The 26,130-nt window shown below is 37.7% G+C and overlaps 2 protein-coding genes across 2 annotated transcripts in view; both read left to right on the top strand.

The window, feature by feature from the left end:
- Window positions 1–1,433: 1,433 nt before the first annotated feature.
- Window positions 1,434–3,156, top strand: agrp (agouti related neuropeptide). The gene is made up of 4 exons (XM_026266350.1): window positions 1,434–1,458; window positions 1,640–1,811; window positions 2,212–2,291; window positions 2,671–3,156. The coding sequence occupies exons 2-4, from the start codon at window positions 1,697–1,699 to the stop codon at window positions 2,860–2,862; spliced, it is 387 nt and encodes a 128-aa protein (XP_026122135.1). The 5' UTR covers window positions 1,434–1,458; window positions 1,640–1,696; the 3' UTR covers window positions 2,863–3,156.
- A 9,345-nt stretch (window positions 3,157–12,501) lies between these two features.
- Window positions 12,502–26,130, top strand: part of LOC113106034 (galanin receptor type 1-like) — a 41,842-nt gene continuing 28,213 nt past the window's right edge. The window contains exons 1-2 of the mRNA XM_026267560.1: window positions 12,502–13,391; window positions 15,285–15,350. Coding sequence (XP_026123345.1) covers window positions 12,738–13,391; window positions 15,285–15,350 — 720 coding nt within the window. The 5' untranslated portion in view covers window positions 12,502–12,737. The remainder of the gene's footprint in view (window positions 13,392–15,284; window positions 15,351–26,130) is intronic.

Raw genomic sequence — 26,130 nt, 5'->3', positions numbered from 1 at the left:
TTCTGTGAACTCAGCACAGCCCTCTGATAAATTATTTTCACTGCAAAATTAAATTTTGATAAAGTGTCTTTCAGCAGAAACGCTCAGTCCATTATTTCTTCAAATATGCCATATGTTCCAGAGAGCAGGATATGAACTCAAATCATCTTAATTTAATACTAGTCAGCTAAAAGCATGTCATAGTTTAAAAATAGCACAACATTTTTGTTGATGAGAAATTGTCTGGTGACTGTTAGTTAAGCATTACATACACACAATATGTATTTATTTATTATATAAAAATAAAGCTTCACCATACAGTTGTATCTATGCCATAGACTTTATAGACCAGTCTTCAAATATATAAATTAGTAATGCTGACTTGACCTGTTTGTTTCATACAAAATGCTCTAACACAGGTTTCTGTTAATTAAGCATTCTGGTTGCCACTTATAATCAATTCAGACCAATCTGACCTTACAAAGAGATGTACTGAACTTCATACACGTAAACAATTTATTTCCTCACAAATGGATGCTGTATTGCGTCATCAGCGCTAAAACAGCAGGCTGGAGTCATCAGCTGATTGGGGCTGTATTAGCTTCATAATAAAGTGTTTACTGGTCAGTACTGAGCTTTAACTAAACCTATAGGATGGGGGAGCATAAAGTATAAATTAAGAGTTTATTTGCGAAAAGAGATAACTACATTTCTTCACCTTTTCAAAAATATATATTTTTATTATGTTATCATGTTTTTATTGTGTTTTTTTTTTTTAGTTAACTGTATTCGTTATTTTTTTAACATAATCAAAATAACCCAATTGCAGTTTGATTGAGATTAATTGGAATGCACAATGAAAATTGTTAAAAACGGAGTTATCTGTTTTTGCAAATAAACTCTTCATATGTAGTTAGTCTGCAGTACCAAATATGTTTTTCAGCAATTCATGTATAATTATTAATTTTTCTTCTTTTTTATTTGTGACAATGCAGTTATTTTTAAAATAGAACTGTATTCAAATATAAATAATGTATATATATATATAACTGAATGTGTAAATAGTAGAACTATAAATTTGTCTTGCTGCAATATAAATAAGCCATAACCAAAACTAAACAATATTTAAATATTATTTGTTCTGAGTATTGATTCAAAATGCAGCACCATGTTTTACTGAACTAAGTAGCGATGCATTTTTCATTTCATATTTAACTTAAATTGTAAATGTCAAAGTCTGAAATAGCTTTCACCATCCTAGAGGAAATATATATTCCTCTTTTCCTGTGTTGGTGTGACGCGTGCGGGCTAAATGTGTGTGTCAGTGTTTGTGTTGAAGTTAAGTGGTTGTGCCAGGCACAAGAGACCACACCTCCATTCACTGATCAGGACCATGTGTCCCTCACCTCCCACCTCAAGGAGCCTTATAAATCACAGAGTCCAGTGCAGACCTTCAGCCTTGGACACAGAACCCTGCAGGTAAGTCAGACATACTTTACCTATTCATGTGCATGTGCAAATAGATCCACTCACATACTGTATGGCAAATACAAACCAATGCAAATACAAAATACTGTCTACAATCTATCTGTCTACATGCTCGCAAATATAAACATGCTTTGAGTGTTTCTTCACTGCACTCTCTCTTTTTTTTTTACAGTGCATACAACTGGATCACCTAAACTGTGGCTGAAGTTTATCTTGTTTTGGGGTTTCAATGATTATGATGCTGAACATAGCGATCATCAGCTGGTTTTTGATGAATGTCATGGCGATGGCATCACATCCAAACCTGAGACGTAGTGAAAACTCCTTTGCTCTATCTGACACTGGTAAGATTTCTAGATTTATTTATTTTCCCCAATAAATTGTGTGTGTGTTTTTTTACATACAGTTTACTGTGATTTGATAAAGTACAAATGTTTACATATCAGATAGGTGAAAAATCTTATTCTAAAATGTGAAAAATGGTAATAATAAAGAATGTCTTGATACAGTATTAAAGTAAATTTCTACTTATTTCAAAATCAACACATTTCAAATATATTTGGATAATATATACGTGGATTATGGAAAGTACACCATTTACTTTTTATTTTTTATTTTTTTAAACCAATGGTTAGTATTTCATTGTATAAATTCTGTGGTACATTACGTATTATTAATACATTTCAAATTTATGTCGTAAACAATTTTTGGGGTTTTGGTGCATTTTTGTTTTGTACATCAAAGACTTACTACCTGGAGTGGAAAACTTTGAAATAAACTCAGTAGAAGAAAAACTGCTAGAAGAGCTTGGATCCTATGATGAGGTGAGTAACTGACATTTACAGTAGCATACACATTTAATATCAAGTGACTTTTTTAAATTTGTTTGCATTGATGTAAAGGCAAATTTTAATTTTAAGTTAAATTAAGTTGAAGTTAAATTATGTGCACAATCCTATGTCAGCAGTGTGATAAAACAAAATAGGTGAGGTGGTGACTTGGGTTTTCTGATTTACTTGGACATGGTACTTGAAGAAGAAATTAGTCTTTAAAAGAGACTTAAATGACACAAATTTGGAGGCAGTTCTGTTCAAAGGCAAACTGTTCCAGAGCTTCAGGGCCGATCCCTGCAAAAGGCACAGTCTCCCACAGTTTACGTCTTTACCTAAGGTGAAGTATTTTAGTTTCTTTTTGTTGCCACAGGATCTGGGTAAAGCTGTACAGCTGCAGAGAAGAGGCACACGTTCCCCCAGCCGCTGCATCCCTCATCAGCAGTCCTGCTTGGGTCATCACCTGCCCTGCTGCAACCCCTGTGATACGTGTTACTGTCGTTTCTTTAAGGCCTTCTGCTACTGCCGTAGCATGGATCACACCTGCAAACATGAGTATGCATAGAGCCTATTTCTACACTGAAATAACTAATTGTGTCTTTACATTTACAGTTTGTAACTCTAGAATGTATATGTGGATAGTGTAAATATACAGCCTCACACTATCCATAGGGAAGTTTGTTACAATATAACAAATATAATGGTTGATAATGTTTAATAATAAAGCTGCACAAAGCATAAAGAGTGCACCTTGGCTCTTAATATTTCACATTTGTATTGCTGCAGTTTTATGGTGTAATTTTATTGCAATTTTAATGTTAAAATCTACTTTATTGTCTACTATATTGTCATATATATATATATATATATATATATATATATATATATATATATATATATATATATATATATATATATATATATTAAATACAATCTAATTATTGCAAATGTGTAGTATGTTAAATAAAAAAATATATATATAAAATCACCTGACATCTAAACTGAGCGGTGTACAACTGAAAACAGAGAGCCAGAAGAAAAACAGATTCATTTCTGCATTAAAAAAAGGTTACCAAAAAAGTGACATACAGCATGGTGACCCATACTCAGAATTCATGCTCTGCATTTAACCCTTCTAAAGTGCACACACACGGAGCAGTGGGCAGCCATTTATGCTGCGGCACCCAGGGAACAGTTGGGGGTTCAGTGCCTTGCTCAAGGGCACCTCACTAGTGGTATTACAGGCCCAAGACTCGAACCCAGAACCTTAGGGTTAGGAGTCAAACTCTCTAACCAGTCTAACTAGTCATCATTGGTCAGCAGAGGCAGAGTGGCCTGCTGGAGCAGGGGAGGGGTATCAGAAGCTGAAAGATTGGCAGAATTTTAAAAGAAAATAAATCAGGACAGAGAACAGATCCAATTCAGGCTAAACTACAAAAATATGCTGAATCTTCGGTGAAGAGAAATCAAGTATATGATACAAACACAGAGTCCCGCACAAGAATGGCTTTCACAAGATGGTTCTCTTAATGAATAGTTCAACAAGGTTCCCGTTTATAGAAAAAAATTAAGTGAACTACATTTAGATCCGTTAGTGAATCAACACCTGTGGCCCATATTGTTATTGGTAGGAGTCTATGAACTGATGGGAAAATCATGAAATTTGGTACACTGATTGTAGTAGGTCTGAATAATAATTTTGAATATTTTCAGAGATTTCGAGTGAATGAAGATTGCATCGTGTGAGCATCATTACTCACTGATTGTCCATGATGTGTTGTTAAACATACACTTCTTTTGTATAGTTTTTATTAATTGATGAAACTATTTTGCCATATATTTATGTAGTAAATCTGGATGGAGGCTCCTTCTGTAGAAAATGATAATCAGGATAACAGAAATTGAAAGTCTAATGGCTTTCCAACACTAATGGTCAGAATGGCCTCAGCATTAGATGAGCGATCATGCTCACCCAGGATGACGCATGAAAGGTTCTGTAAAAAATAAGAATAAAAATGAAATAGGCCAAATCAAAATTTTATAACCCATAATCTTTTAAAAGTTTAAAAATCCTACAGGCTAAACAATGTGAAGGTACAGGTTCAATCTTTAATACTGTGTTACCTGACATCACAGTGAGCAGCAGTCACATCTTACCACTCATTGATCAGGGAGCCAACGCTGAAGTGGAAGTCAATGTCCTGTAATAAATTTAACATTATGTAATAAATTAATAGCATTTAAAAGCTATTGTTTATGACACCGATTTTACCTGCGGAGACACCTACCTCCTCACCATTCACAATCCTGGAGGAGCCAGTAATAAAAAGGGGGAAGGCAAAAAATAGAATGAAGGCAGTTTAACAGATTCATGTGTTCTAAGCCTAGTTAGCTAGGCTTAAAGTCTGCTATTAGAGTATCTTATTATTAAAAATAAAAAACAGGAACATATCATAGGCTGCACCAAAGAAGGCGAGACAGTACAGGATCCACAAGAAGGCCATTGCTGCATTTGAATGTTGTCTGCTCTTTGAGGGCTTTATATACATCTTATCTCGCTACTGTGGGATATTAGGCACCTTGAAAGCGAGGGGTTTTTTTCCATCGCTGCAAAAGATAATGCCTCCTCAATCTAGTTGCTTTAAATCATTTCAGTTGTGAATTCCATTTACATGAATGCATTTGACAGCAACTGAAACGACATTGAAAGTAATTACTTCATCAGTTCATTCCCTGGGAGTCAAACCCTAAACCTTGTCATCGCTAGCACTATACAGTACTGTTGGACCTACAGAAATACTACCAAATACCTACTGAAGACTGGATGCCGCTATTCTCCCAGATTCACAGTGACTGAAAATAATTCTAAAACTGTGAAATAAATTTCTTTAAAAAACTGTACTAGAAAGACTGATAACCTCAATTTTATATGAATAATTATAGTTGATAATACTTGTGTGGTGGAAATGACCATGAGTTTTGTTATTTTGTCTAATATCCTCTGTTAACTAGACTGCAAAAATAAATAAATCAATAAATAAACCTTCCTGAAAGGTAAATTAGAGGATTTTATATTTAGCATCTGTCAAATAAGCTTATTAAATGAATTCAGCTCTATTAAATTTGCGTGACAAAAGTCATTGTGTCATGTTTACTGCAGTAACCCTTACCCAGTTGGATGTACTTCCATCCACACTGATAAAGTGTGTTCTCAGATTCAGTGACAGTGTCCATCTGCACTGATTCACAGGTCCTGTAAATCTCTTCACATGGCCTATTACCTTCATGTACAGCAGTGCAGCTGTATGTACTGTAAATATACATAATCACAGTAGTTGCATTCTGCAACTTATATACTTTGTACTGGATATCGAATATTCAAAAATCCTAATATTTATTCAAAGAGGAACTGAGCTTGGTGGACAATGTTTTTATTTCTTTGACATTTTGTATTCATTTTAAAATGTATATTTATTAATGTGGTGCTCATTTTCATTAATATATATTTGAATGGAATGGAAATGCAGCAGTGACATAGGAATTAATTCCAAGGATGCGTGCAATTTTGCTTAGAAGAGTTGAAAAGTGAAATAGAGAGTGGAGAGATTGTGAATCCCATAATGTTTTAAGATTTATTAGATTAACAATGGTGTTATAAATGGCTTCATTATGCTTTTATATTTGTATTTGCATAACAAAAATTTGGCACTTTGACACTTGATCAAGTGTCAGTTTTGGAGCTGTCCAAAGATCTTATATTTTAAATCGTAAGAGTGGATATACAGTGTAATTTGTTAGTATGACATTTATTAAAATATTCTATGCTTTAAAGCAACAACACTATATATATATATAATTGTAAATATATTGTAACAAAGTTCTTTTGGAGGCGGGAAACGGCAGACAATCAAAATTAAGTTTAATAATAAAATAAAGACAAAACAGCGCGACAGCCCCTCACGGACGACTGCCGCACACAAACAAAATCAAAACATTAAAATAAATCCAGGCCTGGTCCTCTCTCGTCTTTCACTGTCGTCACTCTTCTTTTGTATCCTTCCGATCTCCTCCGTGGGACGCGAGACCAGTGAGTGGCGCAGGTGTCACTCATTTCCAATCACTCCACCGGCCTCGCCCCATTCCCACGGCTCTCAGCCCCGCCCCACTCGTCACATATATATTTGTGTGTGTGTGTGTGTGTGTGTGTGTGTGTGCATACATATATACATGCACACATATATAGGTGCCAAAGTTAATGTCAATTACTATTATTAAATATCAATTAATATCATCAGTTTTTCTCTCTTTTTTGCAATTACATGTATACTTTACATACAAATAAATTATATATTTTATTTGAATTTCCACTGTCATTTATTAAATGTTATTTATTAATTTATTATAATTTTTTTTTAATCATTGTCATTTATGTTCACAAAGTGCTCCAGATATACTAGCTATAATAGACTGCTTTATATCACTATAATTTTATTTTCAAATTCCACAGTTATTTAAAAAATAATAATTGTCTGATTAATTTGTAGTTGGGTCAAAGATGAAAAAGGAATCAAGCATTTTCAAGCGTCAAAACTATAAGTGTAATACAGCTTTGAATTGTTGTTGATGTTGTTTTTCATAGCATTAGAAAGTTTCCTTATAAATAAATAACATACAGTTTTACTATGATTAACAGGAAACAGCCACTAAAATGTCATTCAGTTTAACAGTCTTGTCAGGTATACAACCAGAATCAGTTTATGACATATTAAAAGACTAGTTTTATCACAAACACTACTTGTAATTTTACATTTTTAAATTTTGCCACTATCCCATTTTGGCCATTTGTCAGTAATACATTTTTACTCATTTAAAACACAATAAAACGTAGTATATACTCACTTACTCTTTTAAATATTTTAATACGTTCAGGTCAGAATAATGTTGTTTACATTTTTACATACACTGTTTCACTGAATGACAATTGAACATTATTTCACCCACATTTTGACATTTTATTCTACCAAAAATTAAGCAAACACTTTGCTTGCATTTAGTGTGCTTTCCACTTTTTTAAATGTCTTTGACCCAGTTATTGAAATAATGCAATAAGATTAAATCATATTAAACATATTGAATGTCCATTGTCCAGTGTAAGTTACTCTGAACCTTTTTACTACTACAAAAAAAAAAAAAAAAAAAACCTTCCTGAGAGTTTTTGTTTTCTCTAAATAGAATTTTATCAACAAGCATTGTGAGCAAGAACTACTGTGTGAACTTAGTACTTTAGTTTGCAGCAATGCTCTGGTCAACCCAGGCACGGAGTTAGGTGACACGGGCGTACACACCAGTTGAGCAGACACTGCTTCCCCAAGACACAATACCAACCAGAATCCAAACTCCATCCTTCTGACAGACAAGAGGACCACCAGAGTCACCCTGAAAGTAAGTCAGAAAACTGCACATTTTGCAGCTCCCCTTTGTCTGACACACCCATGCCAGGTCTTGGAGTCTCTACTAATGAGCTGATTAGCTGAATCAGGTGTGTTTGATTAAGGAGGCATGGAAAACATGCAGGATCATGGTTGGAAACCTCTGTTGTAGTGGATTTTTAAATCTAGCCAACACTTAATTTGTGTTTATGTAAATTCTGCAAAAACTACAGTGTAATAGTTACAAATTTAGTCATTCATTTGTAAATGTATTAGAAAATAACAAACGGTAGAACAAAAATAAAATGTATTTGACTTGTAATGTGCGTCTTTGACAGAGGAGGGAGCTAAAGATTCACACAAAATATTAAGTAGTAGTTCTCTTTATAATGAATAAGGAATGAAGTGGAAATAAGAGGTATGACGAGGTGGCAGTGTGGAAATGTGAGACTGTAAATGTGTGGTAACCATGGGATGGATCAGGCAGAAAGAAACGAATTAGTGAAGTGAAGTGACGTGATGTATGGCTAAGTATGGTGACCCATTCTTGGAATTTGTGCTCTGCATTTAACCCATCCAAGTGAACGCACACACATTGTGAACACGTTTGGTGCCTTGCTCAAGGGTCTCACCTCAGTCGTGGTATTGAAGGTGTAAGAGAGCACTGTACATTCACTCCCCCTACCGACAAATCCTGCCGGACCTGATTCTTGAACCCACAACCTTCGGGTTACAGGCCCAACTCTCTAACCATTAGGCATGACTGCCCTTATTTGCCTTAAATTGGGATATGTTGCAACATAATTCTTTAAACAATTGATTGCCAAGCGTGTTATTGCATAAAACATTGAGCATTAGACAATTACTGGTTTTGAATAACATCTTCCTCACCTGACTGATCTGGTTGTCTATTGTTATTTGTTTTCTCAGCACAGTCAGAATGTCAGTGATGTGAAATAGCATCCGGTGGAAGGCTAGAATAAAAGCCATCTTTAAGTATGCATTTATCAAGACTCTGAGGTTTTATCCTTGAATCAATTTATCTTCAAGGTTAATTTAAAATCAAAATTGTGAAGCAATCAGTTCATTTTCACACCAATGAGAAATCCTATGTAAATAAACACTGAAGAAAGTCAAGGACCGGAAAATGATATATGGCGAGTGTTGCCATGGGCTCGGTGCAACTGATAGGAGAGGAGGCTGAGATGTTTAAGAGCTGGAAATGAGCTGGCGCAAGTTCCTCTATGCCCAGCTTTTTTAGTTAAGTGTTGTTATTTTAAAGGCTTTTGGTTGTTTTTAATTCAAAGTGCTAGGTTAGAAACTCTGTGGGGAGGGACGGAGAGGGATGAGTGGTCTGCGTACCCTTTAATCAAGGTTTCCAAATGTTCTCCCTGGACTCTTTCTGTCAAGCACTTAATCTTTTTATTTATTAGTGTGTAGGTTTTAAAAAGTCTCTTCTGTAATCCCAAATGGGTTTATCTTAACTCTCTGGCACACAGAATTTAGAAACTATGGTTCAGGTTTGTTAGTGTATACTGTGATCAGAATCGGAATCAAAACCAAATTGCTTTACAAGTTGTCAGATGGTCTGTATATCAATATTCTAATACTTAGAATAAGGTTAAGAGCACATGTTCAAAACTTACTAATTATATCTGAGGGAGGACTCAAACTGAAAAGAGGAAAAATATAACAAGTGGTAAAGAAAGCACTGAGACTATAACGGAGCTGACACTGATGATATGAATGAAATGAAAGAGAAAATAAAAAGGGATACATCTGAGACAGCATGCTATTAAACTCTTAAAGCCAGAAGTAACAATGCAATAAAAAGCCATTACATTTAAATAAACACTGACACTTTTTGTGTCAGAATGCTACAAGTGTTAATCCATAAACAATACTGGGAAATCAATATAGAGCAAAGAGTTTAGCCTCAAAAATTACACTTAACATAAAGAAAATACAAAGAAAATAGACTTGCTGGAGAATTTAGCATCATATACTGTGTTTGTGCAGGAAAATATAATTAATAAAATAATTACTGTAGTGTGTGCTCTCATCAGTAGGCCTATAGAAATGCTCTTCACATCCTTCTCCTCCAAATTAAAATGCTCATATGCACTTAAGTGCCAGGATAATTATAGATACTGCCTTAAGAATCCTTTTTCTTTCAGTATCTGTTCTTGACAGTACATCTCAAGGAAGGAATGGTTACAATACGGTTCTTTGGTTGCAACAACATTATGCTTTGGTCATCATGAACTAACAATGAACAGTACTTTTACTGCATTTCAGGAATCTGATCCTGAATATTTAGAATATTCCAGATATCATTCTGACACCACCATGAATCTCTTATACCGCAAGGGATTTATGCAGAGCCACAGACTTTATTACCATGTTATGGTTGAGTGCTATCTCTTATGCCACACTCAGATGAGGTGGACCCTCTCAATACTCAATACTTCCAAAGGGGAAATTTGTAAGAGTTATTCTGTTTTATCATTCATTCGATCCAGCTGTCCTCTGTGGTCTTGAACTCTCATGATTCTTGCCTTCCCTCAGCACCCATAAAACGCAACAACAAACTCAGTCATCCAGAGAATGTATTATAATTTACAGTAATGTATCGTATTTCATTAATATTGAATGTTCTGGTCTGGTCAGTCTCCACAATGCTGCTAGATGATCCAGGAACATATATCAAAAGTAAGGCTCCTTTTGTTCTGAGTGACACCTCAAGACAACATTCACCTTGAAACTTCTGTCATGTTTTTTGGAAAGTATATTATTCAACCAGCATTTACGGAGAGCTGAAGAGTCCAAGCTTTTAACACATCAGTTTATGCTTGAATTTTAGAGGTAGTTAATGGGTTATTGTTTTTCTCTTTCTTTCAGTGGTATTGTATTGAGGCCCTCATTTCTCAGTGAGAGAAGATGAGAGTTTCTCCTATTGTATTATTTGTCTCATGCCTTCTCTCTTCCTCTTTTGTTTTTGTCCTCTACATCTCTCTGTGAAACAACTGACTCCACTGTTGCGTATGTCTCTCATGGAGGATCAGGATGTTGCCATGGAGACCCCTTACATGATGTTTTACCTTTATTTAACAGACTTGTGGGCTGAAAGGTTTGAGCATAGACAAAAATATGCATAGACAAAAACATTGTAAGTTAGATTTATGTATGAATTAACCACAGAATATCAGAGGAATTACATTTTTACTAATTTAATAACGCCCATCCTCATTTTGATATTTAAAGGCAATTGATTTTAGTATAGCCTTGAATGACAAAACATTCAGTTCATTAAAACTGGACTGCCTTTGACAATTAAAAATGTGACAATGCTTGCATACTGGATAACAGAGTTTGTATACTGATGAATATAAGTAGACTGATCATCCAAAAACCTAGTTTTTTCATGCACTGGTCAATTTTGAGATTTTGGGCTATTTTGCTTCATTTCATTCTTCAAATAGACTAGCAGAATAAACATCTGAAAAGCACATTTAAGTGTTTATTTCATTACATTTGATATATTTACATTATTTGATTTCAATTATATGTAATAACATCTTTGTGCCCATGGATCCCAAACACCTGGGCTACAACCTGTCAAACCCAACAACTATGAGCACTGGAGTGCCTCAGGGGTGCTCTTTTTGGAAATGAACCTAACTCTATTAGGAAATAGGTGTAACAGCTGCAGGTATAATAATTGAGTCATTCAAGTTCCTTGGGACCACCATAACCAATCATAATACCCCAGCGCACAGCACATTACCACAATGGAAAAAAGAAGGACACAAGTGTGCAAACCTGTAAACAATGATCCTGGTCCAGTTCTGAAGTGCATCTCCTCTGATCTATTATAGTTGGATTTGGCATTTCCCATTCCTTTTATGGGAAATCAGTCACATGTTGTCTGGTGAAAAGAATACGGTGCCAGAACAAGGTTGCTAGAACTTAAACAACCACTGTTTAAATGAGGGGGGGGGGGGTGAGAAAACTTTTTGAATTTGAAGATCAAGGTATTTAATTTTTATTTATTTTAGGACCTGATTAACAATTAAAATAAAAAAAATGTACAGTCACGATGCATCACCCTTGCACAGATTACATTTCTGCACACTATCTTCCACATTCTGTCAACAGTTTCATATGGTGCAGCTGGCTGTGCTTTTTAAATAGTTTTGAAGGTATCAATTAATGCATTATTTTCAACTATTCATGTATGCTGGATTTTTGTTGGCAGCTTTTCTTTTACTCTGTATATCTAGTGCTTTAATAAGTTTTGGAGTTGACTCTCAAAAACCACCACTTTCACTGAACAGAAAAGAGTAGCTTGCAGGCCTATAGTTACAAGTGAGACAGATGGAATGAGTACTTACTATAATATGTCAGAGCACCAGCATTCATTGAGAGTTTTTTTTTTTCACTTTGAATGATCCTCCCACATCTTTTTTTAAGTGGTTTTCTATTATATTGAACTTATGTAAGTTTAATATTCATCTCTATTTTGCTTTTTAAAATTATGAGGAGGCGTCTGCTCATGCATTCATCTATTCATGTGTCTTTAGACAAAAGACTGTTACCTTCACCTAACCTTTGAGTTTTTGCTTGAAGTGAAAGGGTTTATGCATTCAGTCTTTTGACATTAGGTCTTAAATTGATTTCATGAGTATTCTTTTTTTCTGCTGTTTTGCTTGCTTTATTTGTTCATCAAGAATAATTTCCATAATTAATTTAGATATGTGTCAAGAGTACGCGCAGGTGTAGTATAGCAGGCTATGATGTGCGTTCAGACTAGTGCCTCACACCCAGCCGGTGCATTTCCCAGCCTTCCGGAGTTCTTCACAAATCAGCCAAAGATTTGTTCGTTCGCGCTAACTTGAGAAAATGAGAAATCAAACTGGGGGATGATTGTTCTGTGCTTCTGAACGGACTTGTGCTGTTTTGTTTCGACCGGACTTGTAGGATTTGATTGTTGAATCCTTGTAGGGTAAACATGGGTCTATCCCGAAATGAAACGGAAATTTGGACAGAGCATATGGACACGAACCACACGACCGACAGTTTGGGTCCGGAGGTTGTTATCGTGCCCGTCATATTCGGATGTATATTCTTCGTGGGAATCATTGGAAACACTCTAGTGATGGTCGTCATTGGGAAAATAAAGTCGAGGCGCTCGAGAAGCACCACTAATATTTTCATCCTCAATCTCAGTATAGCAGACTTATCTTTCCTCCTGTTTTGCGTCCCGTTTCAGGCCACCATATACTCTCTTCCCGAGTGGATCTTCGGGGCACTTCTGTGTAAATCTGTGCACTATTTTTTCACGGTCAGCATGCTGGTGAGCATTTTCACGCTTGTGGCCATGTCGGTGGACAGGTACATTGCCGTGGTGCTCTCCAAAAAGTCCCCGTGCATTCGCAACCGGAGGAATGCGCTCATTGGCGTCTGTGTCATTTGGATGCTTTCCTTCATCTTTGCAGTCCCTGCTGCGCAGCACCAAATTTTGACGGATCACCCCAAGGCTCCCAACAGCACGTTCTGCTGGGAGATATGGACCGAACGGGTGGCCAAGCACACTTATAAAGTGACTATTCTCGTGACTGGGTATCTGTTACCCTTGGTTTTGATCACATGCAGTTATGCCAAGGTAAGGAATCGACAATAAGACAAGTTTCTTGTAGAACTGTCGAGAGAGCACTTATACATTCATTTTGAGCCAACTGATTTGTCGTTTAAGTGTGGGAATGAGAAGGTTTTCACGAGCGTTTAAGAAATTAAAGTATTTTTTTTAATGAAAGCTACTTAACGCTTGTTTGTTTACTCCAAACTGGCTTGGAGCGCGCGCTTTCTCTAGCTCGTGTCCACATGATTATTATAATGCGTTTAGTAATCCGCCATGGGCAAAACTGTGGCCACAGCACGCGAACTTTTAGGGACTTTAGCAGTGAAGGATGCTACAGGTGGCCATGCGCCCACACCGATTGTTTGGCGTGTGCTTACTTCCCCCTGTGTGGATTCGGTGTTTTGGGTAAAACCGCAAACACCAGCCACGCTCACGCAGACGTCACTGATCAACTACCTAATCTTTTCCTGACGCATCAGCGCGTGCTCCTTCTAGCAGACAGTATTTGCAGTCGTTCATCTCAAATAATATATGTTCATTTAAGTTTGAGATAGTCCAACTGTAATTGTGTAATTAAAAATAATAATAATAATAATAATAATAATAATAATAATAAATCGATATTGACACCCTTGGACTGTGGCCTGTACTTTGAGGTTTAGATTGTTATACAAATGAAGGAAATCATAGTTTAAGCTATGTAAAATTAACAAAGAAAATAAGTACATTTAGTGTGGTCAAGAGTTTGATGAGTCATTTCTATTAAAATTGTAATTATTTTAAGTTTACTCTGCTGCAGAACTCAAGTACATTTAACTCAGTCATGGTTTGTTAACTTTATTCAAACAACATAACACTGGGAGTTGGGGGGGGGGCAATAAAGCATGTTAGCCATAGCATTACCTTAAAAAGAACAACAAGCTGACTACACTTATGTAAGTAGTCAGCTTGTTATTCTTTTTAAGGTAATAAGTTCACTCAATATAGTTAACTGAATGAACACACAAACCTGAATACTTGGCAATAAAGGCTTGACAATCAGTGAATGGTGTTGTTTAAGTATGAATGGGTCATTTTGAGTAAAACAAACAACTCCAGATGTCACAAAACAGCATTTTATGTATATAAGGTAACCTAACAACAAAAGCAACCATAAAACAGTTCATAATTTAAACTGTAAATACTTCTCGAAATCAGATAAAACATTCTTACATTATTAATTATTCATACCCAAGTGCATGATGGGAACAAAGGGATCATGACTTTGATATTTACTTAATCTTTATAAATAAATAAAAAAGTAATATATATATATATATATATATATATATATATATATATATATATGTGTGTGTGTGTGTGTGTGTGTGTGTGTGTATTTTAATATATTATAGTGTTCCTTCGCAACCCTTTGAAACACAGTAGCACAGAATGACTGCAATATAATTATTTGTTTTTATTTTTCATAAGATAAGAGATTTGTATTCCTTTGGGTATTCAACCATGCATCAACACAGGAAAGAAAGCTGTACCTTTCAACAATTTTTATGCTGTCTTTGAAAACTCACTTTAATTGTAGCCTGGCTTTTATTTAGCAATTTTAGGTGACTGCCACAAAACATGAACTGCTTTTATTATATTTAATGTGATTAGTGTGTTTACTAAGTGTATCAATCTATTTATTTTGTATAAATGTTGGACAGGACCGTGATGATAGATGTGCCTCTGCAGTGCTGGAATTACTTCCTGAAATTCTGTAATATCCTATAGTTTTTCATTGTCATTTCTCTCAAGAGAAGTGTCAAAACACTGGCCACACAATGTCTGCCATCACTCACTGCTTTTTTCATCATTAATGATGGATGAGTAATGGCATACACTTTTAGGTGTTAATGTGACATTTTCTTTGAATCGCAGGTATTGTACCATCTTCATAAAAAAATGAAAAATATGTCCAAGAAGTCTGAACAGTCAAAGCGAAAGGTAAGAGTTTTTGTTGTTGTTATTTTTGGTGGATGCTATAAGAAGTTACAGTAATCTGCCTCAAGAATGTCATCTCCTGCAGACCTGATCACCGGCAACTGCATTCCTTGATGGCTTGTTTCTCATTGTGACAAGCGTCCACAACTTGATGCAGCAATGTTTGTGGGTCATGCACTGAGGAAAAGGGGCTTATTTATAAATTGTTAATGGCACTGGGCTTTCAAGAACCATCTGAGACCATGTGATGATTATTTTTAGACAAAATTTCTTAACTTCTAATCAGTATCAAGAAGTTGGCTGCTTTACTGTCAAGAACTGTTAAAAAGTCTCCTATGCAGGGTTATGATGAATCCCTGAATCTATGAGACTGAAATGAGGGGAGGTCAGCCTGACCTGTTAATAATAATTAATAATAACTTGATTAATAATCGCACAAAAGATAATATAATTTATTTTATTATGAAGGCCATGGTACTGTAGATCCACATCCACTCCTTCAATGTGATGTTTTTCTGGTTTCGGCATCATTTATTTAAATTATTTTCTGTAACTAGATTTTGGATGATTTTACCAGATATGATGGTATGCTGGAGCGATATTACTGCAGTAATTTTGTTTCAGTATTAGTTTGGTACTTGTTCTGAAAATCCATGCATGGGTACGAAAGCTAGTGGAGCATGACAGACCTCATAAATCTTCATGGCTGATGTAAGTTGAAGTGTATTAAGCCATTCAATATGTTTATGGTTACTGATGGTAATTCATTGAAATGTCATGTAAGCAGATCAGTATAGATGAATTTGGAAACTTTAGCAACACTTTCATATGTTTGGATTTTATTGCATAACAAAATACCAAACCAGGTGGCATCACACATATCTACTCTGCAGATATCATGAGGAGCTACTGCACATGTTCTGCTACACTTGATTAGTGTCTAAATAATTTTGTTATCTAATGCAGTGACGTATATCTTGGTGTGACTAAATATAATGTGGTAAGCCTTAGATGAGAATTTCAGGCTCACAATATTTAAGTGCTGTCAGTATTTACATTTGGATTTAATGTGAATCAGAAGAAACATTTCACATGTTTCTAGAGCCTTAATAGTTCACTTGAGATTTTCAGACATATTGACTTTCAAATCAGATATTTTAAGTGCATATTTTAATTGTCAGTTTCAGTTAAGCAGTGTAAGTCAGAAACCATTGCATCTGTGGTTTTGGTGCCTCACTTAAATTAATGGTCCATAATAGCCAATACACTCCAGAGTGGTCTCTTGTAACCAATGGCAACCAAGGCATCTTTTTGCACTGCACCTGGAGCACTAGGAGGGGTATTAAGGGGTGGCTGGAGTCAAAAGGGTATGATACATTTACACATTGTTGAAAGTCATATAATCCTAAACCATGTTGGGATCTCAGGATCTCACACAGAAATGCACTAGACCAGAAACTATCATTTTTTTATGCTGAAGTTAATCTGACATTTAATTTGAGAAAAACTGGTGTAAGACCACATCTATCTACAATCTGTGACTATAGCAACAAGTCACTAACCTTGAATCCTTTCATAGTACTTGATGTAGTAATTCATGGGTATTATGGGGAAAATGCTGTTTCGCAACAGGGATTTGTGGGCTTTCATTTCAGTCAATTATACAGATCTCAGAAGATGAAAAGCAGTGATCTCTATCTCGCATCATCCATTGTGTAAGGAAAAATGTTCAGTCTGAAGAAACGTCTGAAGCTACATCAAAACAGAGCTATGTTAGTTCGTGGGAAATGCTGCAAGAGAGTCCAAGACAATATTGAACTCTCATAGATAAAGTGTTAATATTTATTGGGCTGAAACAACACTGAGTTAATAGAAAAGTTGTCAATTGTAATTTTCAAGCTTGTTTACTTTATATTAATAATGATGCAGAAAGCACAAAAACCAGGTTTGGGGTTCTAGCCGAAATCATACAATTTAAATGCTGACATCGTTTCTTGTCTATACACTGCAATTTTGACTATATTACAATATATTTTGAAAATATAACAAAACTGTTCTTGGAGGTTCCTACCAACATGCTCTGCATGTAACTGCATTAGAATAATATTTGTTAATATTAACTTCTGTATATTATTTTTGTAAAAAAGGATACTTGTAGATATACTTTAGCTTTTTTTAGGAGTGTCTATTATGTTTGCATTTTTGTGTGAGTTTGGCTGACATGTGCAGAGGTTTTGAGCAGACAGCAGTAGTTTTGCTAATGCCAGTTTAGTGAAAAGTCACCCTTTTGCTTGTCCCATACATTACATTTAGTAAAATAAAGTTTTATATATTGCACGCAAACATGCTATTGCATTCAGTTTGATTTCAACCACACAATAATTAGTTTGAATGGACTTCTTCTAGTTAGGGCTGTGAAAAAAGAAAACAAAAGAGAAGAATCTATTCCAAAAAGAATAGTTTCCTTGCCATTGGGAATCAAGTGTCGAAGAGTGAGAAAAATCGAGAGCCTTTTTCATTTCAACAAAGCTTATTGTGCCTTTCAAATGGAAAGCTCCACACATTTTTTTTTTTTTTTTTTTATATTTATGGACTTTTTGTGCCTTTTATTTAGAGATGGAAGTGGAGAGATGACTGGAAAGTACTGGGGTGGAGAGAGGGGAGCAGGATTCAAACTCTGGTCCCTGAGCGCAGTTGCACTATATGTCAACACACTAATCACAAGGCTATCTGTGCCGGCAGGCTGCACACATTTAAATTCATAAAAATAAATTGAAAGAAAAAAAACAAGTCAGTATGGTCATCTGAGTTTGAGGATGCAGCCGTCCGTTTGAGAAGCACCAATTAATTCAGCTCATGCTCGCTTATTGTGATAAGAAATCTGATTTGTTTCCACAAAAGTTTATTTCGAATAGATATTTATATCAGCCAATGATATTCCTGAGAGAATCGAGAGCACAGAGGCAGTGGCGAGTGCGCATATGATTGACAGATAAACAATGCGATTGTAGCCAGCCAAGGTTAACTACATTGTAATCAGAATACAAAACATTATTCACCCCGTTTGCACCTGCGAAGCGTCTGTTACACATTACCCTGTGTTAAATTCAGTATTTTTGACTCTCGACTGTCTGACTACTTTATTTTGCAGTTCACAATCTTCATCAAGCACACCACCACACAGAGAAAAGGACTTGAAAAATAAACACCTAGTACAGGCCTAGTTAAACACTGAGTAATGAGCCCATATCATTTGCTCAACTAATTTTGTTGATAATACATTTATGCTTTCAAAAGAAAAAATGGGGGGGGGGTTGGTTGGGCACACACCAGCAGAAACATAAATCGGAGCCTATGCCTGCAGTCAGGGTGAGATTAGGTTCCTTCGATCTAAAAAACAAGAATCAAAATAGAATGCAGAACCAGGAATCAGAATTGGACTTGATTAAAAAAAATTATTTTTGTAACAACTTTAATTGTGTCAATAGAACAGGTTTTGAACAATTTTTGATCAGTTTAGATTTTGATTGTATAACTTTGCTAGATGTCATGTTAGACATTTCTAGAGTGCATGGCATTGTTTTGTCATAACCACATGCACTTTGGTCTATTTAATTCAACATCACAAGTAGCTAAATACATTATAAGCACCAGATACAGTGTGTCAAAATAGATTTTCTCTTCTTCTTTTTTAACAATTCAGATCATAAGAATGAGTGGAGTATATTTCAGTGAATGGAAGTGTAAATTCAAGCAAATCTGTCTTGATACAAGAAGTTTATGAACAAAACAGCTTTAGTAACTCAATAAAGAGGTCTGCTGTTTCAGTTTAAACAGTAGTGGACAGAGATTAGCACCGAGAAAGCAAACCACAATCCCATTACCCAGAGTTACTTCATTGTTGTAGTTATCTGTAGCCCTTGAGGGTCAGGGCTGTCACTGTGCTACACTAAACAGCCAGATTAGATGAGCAGATGCTGTCATTTTCCAGTCTCCTTCTGCTTCTCATCATCAGAATTGACCATTCCCTAACCAATACCTTACCAAAGTCCTAATGTTACAGTTTATTCCAGCATAAATAAAGAATATCTAATACATATTTAGATTTATATACATTTTTATTTGACCCTCTAACCCTAGCAATCTCTATTATATAATTATATTCTTTATATTCTTTAAAAATTATATTGTTTTCTTATTAAAAAAAACACTAGCTTTTCTAATGTTTTTGTATTCTATCCAATTGTTTTGTTTTGTTTTAATATAGAATTAACAAAAGCAAAAAGGCCTCTAACACTATCTTGTTCTTTTTTTTCTGTTCTGTTTTCTTTTTATTTGCCGGTAACTACATGCTTTTCAACTGTTCAAGGTCACATTACAGATAGAAGGCAAGAATATCTGAGAATGTCTAGAACACCACCTTGGTTAAAGCTTTAGGTTTTCCATGGATTTAGCATCACCTAATTTAAATAATTATTTGTAAAACAAGGGTTGGTGCACGACCATGTCTGTGACCCTGTGAATGTAAATGGTCACCATGGGCAACGGTCTCTCTTTTGCTAATGTATATGCTTTTGCATCTGCAGAGGAAAAACAGACGAGAGAGAATCAAAATGTGTTAGAAATGATTTGTTGGAAATGATTTGTAGCCTGTGGTTCTCCAGGGTTAATTGGTGGCGAGAAGCTCATTGGTCACTGAGCCCATGAGAGCCTGTGTCACAAAGTGTCATTGACAAACCACAAACTATTGGTTGTTCCCAGAGTTTGAGAAGGGAACTGATAGCCGTTAACTCAGTAGAGAGCAGAGCTGGTGGTGCTGATAAATTCACCCACTGACACAACACATGCATCATGTCGCTTTGCTTGTCAATTTATTGTGTTAATCATTGCAAAAATATGGAACGGCTGATAAGTGGCACACTGGGTTAAGTGTTAGCCCTCAAACCACAGTTGCATAGTGGCAAAATTTCAGCAAAAGCAGTCAGTAGGTGCGACATCCCCTGCCACAGTTGAGCTATTTCAAGGTGGTAAGTGGGCAGCTGGCTTATTCCAATATGAGTTGTGGAGAATATATTAGAGCTCTCTAACAGAACAGGAACATAAGAGCTCTTCACATTCACCTTGGTGCCGGTCACATCTGACATTAAAAGCACACTGAGGGCTCAGCAGGGCTTCTTTTCTCAATCCCAATTTCAGAGGACCAGCAAACTTCAGGAGCCGTTGCTGCATTTTGATAAGGGTAATCTTCTCAAAAGAGGGTTGTTTGGAAGTTGACAGTTTCATCTTAGATGTGAGGGTGCACATAACCCATGGTATACACTTGATTGACATTCCATTATTGATGTTATGGGTACACTATTTTTGGAGTGCTATGTGCCACATCTTTAGAAAGTTTGTAGGGAGGTGAAATTGTGCAACAAAACGCGGAGACATGTTTCTTACACACTGTTGCACACCTTGTCAGGGCTAATTAAATGTAGTTCACTTTGTAAGACTTTGGGCCCTATACTACACCTGGCACAATGCGACGCAAGGCGCAGCGTTTGATCTCAGAGATGCATTCTCTCTTTGCGCTTGCCAAACTCCGCCATTGTAATTAGCAAATCCATCATGGCACTAGCGTAACTGCCTCTTAAATGGAATGGGAGATGAGACTCTGATTGGTTTTTGCACGTTAAGCCCAAAAAACACCCATTACTCATTAAGAGAATTGGGACAACCAGTTCAGACCAACCATTTTTCGTCGTTAAAATACACTGTAAACCCTAATAAGTTCACAGAACTCAAAAAATATTTTCTAACAGATTGCACAAAAACATTTAAGTGATGTTTTTTAATGTTTTAAGTTTACATAAAATGTAAAATTTCCAGTTGCTTTAAATTATCTCAGTTATTTTATAAATATTGATATTTCTCAACTTATACTGTAGTTAGAGAGTAATTCACTCAAAATGTTCTCTATTTTATACAATATAATGTGGGAAATACACTGAAATTTAGTCTTTTGCTGTCCATCCTCAACCTAACCACATGCTCTACTCTTCACCAAAACGGTAACTCTACAAAACCAACAAAACAGAAACCTTTGTAAATTCTTACATAACACAACATTTAAGTACTAACTTATGTCCCTCTATGTTAATCTTGTGTAAAAACACACAAAATAACACTTTTAATTTATAACACATTTCTACATTTATTTTCCTTGTTTTCTGATGTAAAGCATGCTGGGAACTAGAAGAGACAATCATTTTAAGTTCACCTTACTACAGCAACATTTTGAGATAACAGAACTTATTTAAATTAAGTTCAATGAACTTTCATTATTATTTGAGTGTATTTAACTAATTTCATTTGATTAATTTCACTGTTTGGTTTTACAGTGAAAAGTGGATTTGGACACGCCCTGAGTTCACCTGTGCCATGCGCTTTACACTTTGTGTTTAGATCGTTAAAATAGGGCCCATAGAGTGCAGTCATTGCTCACCTAATTCTGATACAAAAAGTCTTACCCCTCTTTCACACCGCAAGCGTGAGCGGCGCGCAAGCAGCCTGTATGTTTTCCGGCGTCCATGTTAATCAATGAGTGCATTCACACCGGGACCAGGAGCAGCGCGTGAGCGTCAAGCAGGACTGTCGCGTGAACAGCAGTGCAGCGGGGGTTTCGGCGTCCGGTCTATTTTTGCTGTGCTGCTCATGCTCAATTAAAATGAAAGCACACTTTTGATGGACAAAATAAATGTGATTTAACACAAAATGTGCTCAAAATGCACAGAATAAGCATGTCAAGAGTTTTAACAACAATGCCAATGTCTAGTGTTTTAACAATTATGCCAGAAAAGAAAATTAAGTATAACAAATATGTATTTACCCATTTAAACTTTTTAATTAGTCGTTTTGGGTGAAAGTATGGTGTATTGTTATAAAAACAAATGTTGAAAGAATTATACCCATTGTTTGAAATGGTTATACTGTCTGCTGAACATGCTTTGCAGCTGCTGCTGTGATGCTGTACTTAGACGCTTTCAGTGTGAATACTCGCGAGAGTCTGCTGCTGCAGTGACGATGTAGTTGCGCGGATGGGCTGCTCTCACGCCGCTCACACTTGCGGTGTGAAACAGGCGTTAGACATTAAAATATTGTCACGGGAGGAGCACAAGACAGACACAGTGGGCGTGGCGTCAGGCCTCGGAGAGGCTTTTATTAACAGAAATCATAAAACAAAGGGAATAAAAGTGGCCAAAAGGGGGAAAGTGTCCAAAATAACAGGGAATCTGGTTTCCTCGTTGTGCTGCGGGATTTGTGTAGGTCGGGCAGTGTTCATCAAGGAAGGGTCCAGGCAAGGGGCGGAGTCCGGCGGCCGCACGCGCTCCCCTCCTTGGTCCGGGGCGCGAGGGGCGGCGGCTTCTCCTAGCGGCCGCGTCTCTCTCGTTGGCCGCGGCGCTGGTAGGGGATGGACGGCCCGGCATCCTGGCCCGTCGGCCGTGTATACGGGTGCGGTTCCCATCCGGATCGCGGGTCCGGCAGCTCACGTCTTGGTGGCGCGGGAGTCCCTCAACGCACCCTTCCTGGACCCACGAGGACACCAGTGTGCATGCACGGGGAAGAGACCGGTCCACTGAGGAGAGGCGCGTTGGGCTTTTAAACAGCGGCGGTAATGAGGCTCCACTTCCTTCAGGTGTGCCCCATCACACGCCGCCAGCCCTGACTCGTCCAGCGCCCCTCCTCTCACACACCCACTCCAGTCGGGAGCCTGGTGAAGGGCGGCGATTTAGGACGGGGTGCCGGTGACAATCAGGGAGGAGGCAGCTGACTCGTCACATTCCCCCTCCCAAGCGACATCCCCGTCCCCAGGGCGCCACCCACACGGGAGTGCTACCATCCTCAACCAGGCTCCAAACGGTCGGAGTGGGCGGGGCTTCCTCTCCGGGCGGTCCTCCCTCTCGCAGCGCACCAGAACAGGGACAGAGAAACCGGGTTTTAGTGACAGCCTCAACCAACCACAGGGTAAAATGACAATGGAAAAGTCACTTACCCCTTGTGTGGCTGGGAGGCTGTCCCCAGTTTTCCTCCGTCCCAGTCTGGGTTCTCACGAACGTTTGCAAGCGAGAGGGGGTGACGTCACCAGACATTTCCCAACTGCGCTGTCTAGGCTCCGCCTGCCCGCATTCTCCACCAGTGTCACGGGAGGAGCACAAGACAGACACAGTGGGCGTGGCGTCAGGCCTCGGAGAGGCTTTTATTAACAGAAATCATAAAACAAAGGGAATAAAAGTGGCCAAAAGGGGGAAAGTGTCCAAAATAACAGGGAATCTGGTGTCCTCGTTGTGCTGCGGGATTTGTGTAGGTCGGGCAGTGTTCATCAAGGAAGGGTCCAGGCAAGGGGCGGAGTCCGGCGGCCGCACGCGCTCCCCTCCTTGGTCCGGGGCGCGAGGGGCGGCGGCTTCTCCTAGCGGCCGCGTCTCTCTCGTTGGCCGCGGCGCTGGTAGGGGATGGACGGCCCGGCATCCTGGCCCGTCGGCCGTGTATACGGGTGCGGTTCCCATCCGGATCGCGGGTCCGGCAGCTCACGTCTTGGTGGCGCGGGAGTCCCTCAACGCACCCTTCCTGGACCCACGAGGACACCAGTGTGCATGCACGGGGAAGAGACCGGTCCACTGAGGAGAGGCGCGTTGGGCTTTTAAACAGCGGCGGTAATGAGGCTCCACTTCCTTCAGGTGTGCCCCATCACACGCCGCCAGCCCTGACTCGTCCAGCACCCCTCCTCTCACACACCCACTCCAGTCGGGAGCCTGGTGAAGGGCGGCGATTTAGGACGGGGTGCCGGTGACAATCAGGGAGGAGGCAGCTGACTCGTCACAATATGTACAAGGTAGACAAACATGTCAAAAACTCTTTGCTAAAAATTTTGTGGAAAATTATGTTGATATATATTCCAAAAAGCAAAGATAATTAAATCTTAAATCTTATTACAAAGCAAAGGGCTTTTTTTTGGCAAATGGGTTCTCTCTCCATAATTATGTCACAATTCTGTTAAACATTCTGTTAACTTCTATATTGTATGCAATTATGGCTTTAAAATCTGATTGGATGATTATACCTGTGACCATACATCAGCTTCTATACGAAAAGTCAGCATGAATTGGAAATTGTGACAACTTTTTTTGCTTATTGTTTCTTCTCTATTATATCTGAGTGAAATGTTGAATTTACCAGGAATGGTTTATGGAGAAACTGACAGTCATATTGACTTTAGTTCCTTTAAATGGATACTCCACCTCAAAATGAAAATTTTGTCACTAATCACTTACCCCATTTTGTTCCGAACTCGTAAAAACTTTGTTCATCTTTGGAACACAATTTAAGATATTTTGGATGAAAACTAGGAGGCTTGTGACTGTCCCATAGACTGCCAAGCAAGTTACACTGTCAAGGTCCAGAAAAGTATGAAAAGCATCTTCAGAATAGTCCATCTGTTATCAGTGTTTTAACCATATCGTTATGAAGAGACAAGAACACTTTTTGTACGTGAATAAAACAAAAATTACGACTTTATTCAGCAATTGCTTTGTCTCCTCTGTGTCTCTTCAAATCACTCAAACTGCCTAGACTCTTCTGTGTCAATTGCGCACTTGTGGTGCGGCTGATACAAGGATAAACAAAGCTTTTACGGGTTTGGAACGTGATTGGAAGTGATTAATGACAAAATTTTCATTTTGGGCTGGAGCATCCCTTTAAGCCAGCTGTGGCACCACCCACTCCTGCCATACATCTGTCTGTCTCAGCTGAACCTTTGACCTTAGGGTGTTTTGAACTGCTCCTACAGTTATGTGAACTTCAGTTCAGTTACTTGACTGCACTTTTTCATCTTGAAAAACTTTGATTGTGTATGTTTCTGTACCAGACTGTTCTCTTTCTCTAGCTCTATCTAGAAGGAGGCAGTAGCTCAACATGAAAGCAGTATAGGATTCAGTCCTAGTGGAAATATATGAGACTATAGCATTACTATATTTTTTTTGGGGTGTAACTTGCAATAAACCAATCTGAATCTCATCTCCCATCCCTTTAAAAGCCAGTTGCGCTCGCACCATGGTGGGTTTGCTATTTACATGGCAGAATATAATTTTTCATTTTTAAAAATGTTTGTGTGCTGCTGCCTGTGAGTGTAATAAGCAAAGTGTACACGCATTGTGCACCCACCTACAGGCACATATTATTAACGTGCTCTTTAAATAACAAAGAAAAAATATTGTGCTAGACTTAAGACCAGGTTTAAGTTGGTCTATGGCGCAGTCTGTTTTCCAGTTCCTCAAAATAGCAAAGCGCCAACAATGCGCCTGAACACACCTATTTTTTAGTCCAGCATGCCCATGGGCACACAAATGCATTTGCTTTTTAAACAACGCAGCGCAGGACCGGAAAATGAGAACTGCGTCCCAAAGTGTCTTCAAAGTCTTTTCAGAAGAGGGCGGAGCTTCAAAAGCTCATGCTCCGGCATACAAATAAATATTCCACTATTAGGACAAGCCTGTTGTCTTTGCAGAAAACCTACATGGTTTAAAAGTCAGACATCTGATTGTACAGTGAATAATAAATGCTTGATTATTAATTACACAGATGGAGAGCATGGCGTGATGGCCTTGAAATTACAAAGTTCTATCTGCATTCTGAGCTGTTTTGAGACATTGAGCTTCAAAGATTTTGCATTCCATATAGCAAAAGTGATATGGGGAACAAGTCTCTTCCATGCATGAAAATGACAGAGACCCTAAATGTATTCTAA

This window comes from Carassius auratus, chromosome 7 (assembly GCF_003368295.1).
Source record: "Carassius auratus strain Wakin chromosome 7, ASM336829v1, whole genome shotgun sequence".
Taxonomy (NCBI): Eukaryota; Metazoa; Chordata; class Actinopteri; order Cypriniformes; family Cyprinidae; genus Carassius; species Carassius auratus.
The sequence above is the reverse complement of the archived record's forward strand: the minus strand, read 5'-3'. Positions and strand labels throughout refer to the sequence as shown.

What these genes read in the sequence shown, in the direction of transcription:
- agrp (XM_026266350.1), top strand. Translation starts at nt 1,697, where the DNA reads ATGATTATGATGCTGAACATAGCGATCATCAGCTGGTTTTTGATGAAT. An exon ending in CTTTGCTCTATCTGACACTG is followed by an intron (nt 1,812 to 2,211) that starts GTAAGATTTCTA and finishes TGTACATCAAAG; the next exon opens with ACTTACTACCTGGAGTGGAA. An exon ending in AGCTTGGATCCTATGATGAG is followed by an intron (nt 2,292 to 2,670) that starts GTGAGTAACTGA and finishes TTGTTGCCACAG; the next exon opens with GATCTGGGTAAAGCTGTACA.